Below are 3,149 nucleotides of genomic sequence, written 5' to 3' on the forward strand. Positions count from 1 at the left end.
ACTTCATGTTGCTGCAAGTTTATCGGAAAAACAAACACACGCTAAACAAGCACTTTGTAATTAGTTGGATTAGCAATTCTAACTTCCTGCTAACAATGGCTTAACTCTAACCATCTTGGCTGTATGGAGGTAGTTTGTATCTTCAAAGCTTGTGGTGAATAAAGGCTCTTGACAGTTATATATTTCTGTTTTGCAACATAATGAACATACCCCTTCTAAAAATTGTTTTAGATTTTGATATTTCTTTTTGGATTCGTTAAAGCTAATGTAGGATGTTCACTAGAAGAACCAAGTGCCACGTGTGGAATCTTTGCTTAATTATACTTTATGTCATGTCTCCTTCGGTACCACAACTGCTTTCATGTGTGTATTTTGAAAACTATTATAAAAATAAATCTCTGTCCGCGTTACTCCACCGTGTCTAAGTGAGCCAAATAAAGCAATAATAATACAAACATCACAAGTTGACACACAAAGTCATAATTTCACCACCTACTCTGTTATTTTTTTTCTCCCTCTTGTTTTTTTTACCCATGGAAAAGCATGATGCAAATGCTGTAAAAGGCTGCAACAATCCAGATAAAAAAATATATTTGTAATCTAACACGTGCTATTAGGTGCATAACAATTACAAAGAGTAAAACATAAGTGATGATGTGATGCCCTTTTTTTGTGGGGGCATGCTTCCTTTAAATATCTACCATTTCTTCCTTTCATAGAATTCATCCCATTCCTAATTCTAATTTTTTTCTACTCTATTCAATTTCAATTTCTCTCTGTGTTTCCCCTTTCATCACCATGCTTCCAAAGTTCATCATTAGCCCCTTTAGGGTGGAATCCCAAGAAGGGAAGCATGTGAACAAGAGAAGAAAGCATGTGAGATCATTTGAGAGTACCAACATGGATGTTGGTTTGAGACTTCTCCCTCAAATTACAAGCTCAAATAACACATCAAATGTCCTCTTGAAATCTGCAGTGAGAAAGGCAAACCAACAATCCATCCCTCAAGACTTATGCTTCCTTAAAACTTGCAATCTATGCAATAAGCAACTCACTCCAAACAAAGATATTTACATGTACAGGTATAACCAAACTCCCAATACTCTCTACCTACGCATCATTTCTTAATTAAACATTAATATCATTATCTTATGCTAAAATTTAACATTAAAATTAACATCTGGGGTCATTTCTGATTTTCTTGATTAGCTTTATTTTAACATTAAAATTAAAATCTTGGATTGTACGTTTTGGTTTTAATTTACACATAAAAGTTTGAATCTTGATGCAATTTGATTCCTGATAGAACTTGGATTTGATGCTTCTGCAGCAGAGATCAAGGTTTCTGCAGTGTAGAGTGTTGGAACAGACAAATAGTTTTGGATGAGATGAGAGAATTAGAGAGCTCTACCAAGAAAATGGTAGCTGCTTATAGGCAATGTTCTAGTGAGGCACGTAGTGAGACTCGCCTTATACTTGAGGACCTACGAATGCAGAGACTTAAATCTAGAGTCTAAACCAAATCCCTTGTATATATAATAATTAAAACCACTATTAGAAATAATTTAATATCCACACAATTTTGATTATTATATTGTTTGACTCAATTTAATAACCAAATCCATTGTATATATAAAAATCAAATCCCTTGATTATTATATTTTTGACTCAATTTAATCTCCACACAATTTTGATTCCACACTATGTTTGACTCAATTCACTTAATGATATTTCTTTTTGACAGGAGGGTTTAACAATAATCAAATGTAGGTCCAACAACAACAAAATTTGATGAGCAAAGTCAGGAAGAGGAGAAAATCAAGAGCAGATTCCATGGGGAGGAAAAGAAGTTAAGACTAATAATTGAAAATAATCACTTTTACTCCGATAAACTTGGCCAAATTGAAGAACAGATGCAGAGAAGGCCCCAAGGGGAGGAGAAGAGCTCAGGAAAGTTGATAATCAATGATTTCATGATGGATCAGATAGTAGTTAATCAGCTGAGTGAGTTTGAAGAACAGATGCCAAGCACCTTCCATAGTGAAGGCATCACAACACAAAAAATTAGTGTCAACCACATGATAAGTCCCACAAAAGGTGATCAAATTGAGCCAGGATCAAGAAGAGGAGATAAACTTTATTGAAAAGAAAATAGGCTTAATACCATAACCTATTAGTGGAATGATAGATCAAACAAAAGCAGATCAGCTGGTCCAGGATAAAACACAAACACAACGAAGATGCCATGACGATTTACTGGATGGGCGTCAAGGTGAAATCATTTTGGAGAATTCAAAGTCTTTTGCATGCTCTATATGCAAAAGTAGGTGTCCGAACAATGCATGGACAAAAGACTATAATTATGAAGAACTCCTAGAAGCTACAGAAGGATTTTCAATTGAGAACTCGTTATCAGAGAGAGAACATGGACCTACTATTGAAGGCTTGCTAGAGAGACAGGTAAAAATACAGTTGTTCATCAATGCTAGACATAAAAATATGGTCATGCTGTTGGTTTTATGCACAAATAAAAGCCAACTAACGATTGTGTATGAGCAAGTATGCAACGGTTCACTTGAATAGTACCTAACAAGTAAGGACTAATACATGACCTTTTACTTATCTACAAATTTAGTTTAAGAATTTTATGCATGAAATTTCATTGGAGAATTGAATTTGCTATTGACATGAAGATGTAAAGGAAATTTTAAACATAATGCAAGGGGAAGTTTCCAATCATTGACTTGGAAGCAAAGGCAGAAAGTGGCAATGGATACTGCCAGAGGTTTAAAGTACCTACATGGGAATAACATAATTCATGGAAATATAAAACCAAGTAACATTCTTCTAACACATAACTTCGAACCACGGGTATTTACTTGATCCTTGGTGTATTTAAAGCTTTTCTTTGTCTGTCTTAAGTTTTAGCGCAACATAATTATGTTATCTTCAAACAAATTACTACTTTTACTTGTATATATCTTTAGATTGGAGATTTTGACTTTGGAAAAGTGAAACATGGACCAAAGAAATCCAGCAAAGATAAAAGTGTATGGAATTCTGGATATGCAGCACCTGAGTATGTTGAGAATGGAAAAGTATCAAATAAGACAGATGTGTACTCCTTTGGAGTGGTTCTTTTAGAGCTG

General features: G+C 34.4%; 1 protein-coding gene across 1 annotated transcript; it reads left to right on the forward strand.

Annotated features, from left to right (window-relative positions):
* The first annotated feature begins 771 nt into the window (after positions 1-771).
* Positions 772-1,536, forward strand: LOC114411495 (FCS-Like Zinc finger 17-like). The gene is made up of 2 exons (XM_028375156.1): positions 772-1,082; positions 1,331-1,536. The coding sequence occupies exons 1-2, from the start codon at positions 799-801 to the stop codon at positions 1,515-1,517; spliced, it is 471 nt and encodes a 156-aa protein (XP_028230957.1). The 5' UTR covers positions 772-798; the 3' UTR covers positions 1,518-1,536.
* The last annotated feature ends 1,613 nt before the right edge of the window (positions 1,537-3,149 follow it).

The sequence above is a fragment of the Glycine soja genome, chromosome 5 (assembly GCF_004193775.1).
Source record: "Glycine soja cultivar W05 chromosome 5, ASM419377v2, whole genome shotgun sequence".
Classification (NCBI taxonomy): domain Eukaryota; kingdom Viridiplantae; phylum Streptophyta; class Magnoliopsida; order Fabales; family Fabaceae; genus Glycine; species Glycine soja.

What these genes read in the sequence shown, in the direction of transcription:
- LOC114411495 (XM_028375156.1), top strand. Translation starts at nt 799, where the DNA reads ATGCTTCCAAAGTTCATCATTAGCCCCTTTAGGGTGGAATCCCAAGAA. An exon ending in AAAGATATTTACATGTACAG is followed by an intron (nt 1,083 to 1,330) that starts GTATAACCAAAC and finishes ATGCTTCTGCAG; the next exon opens with CAGAGATCAAGGTTTCTGCA.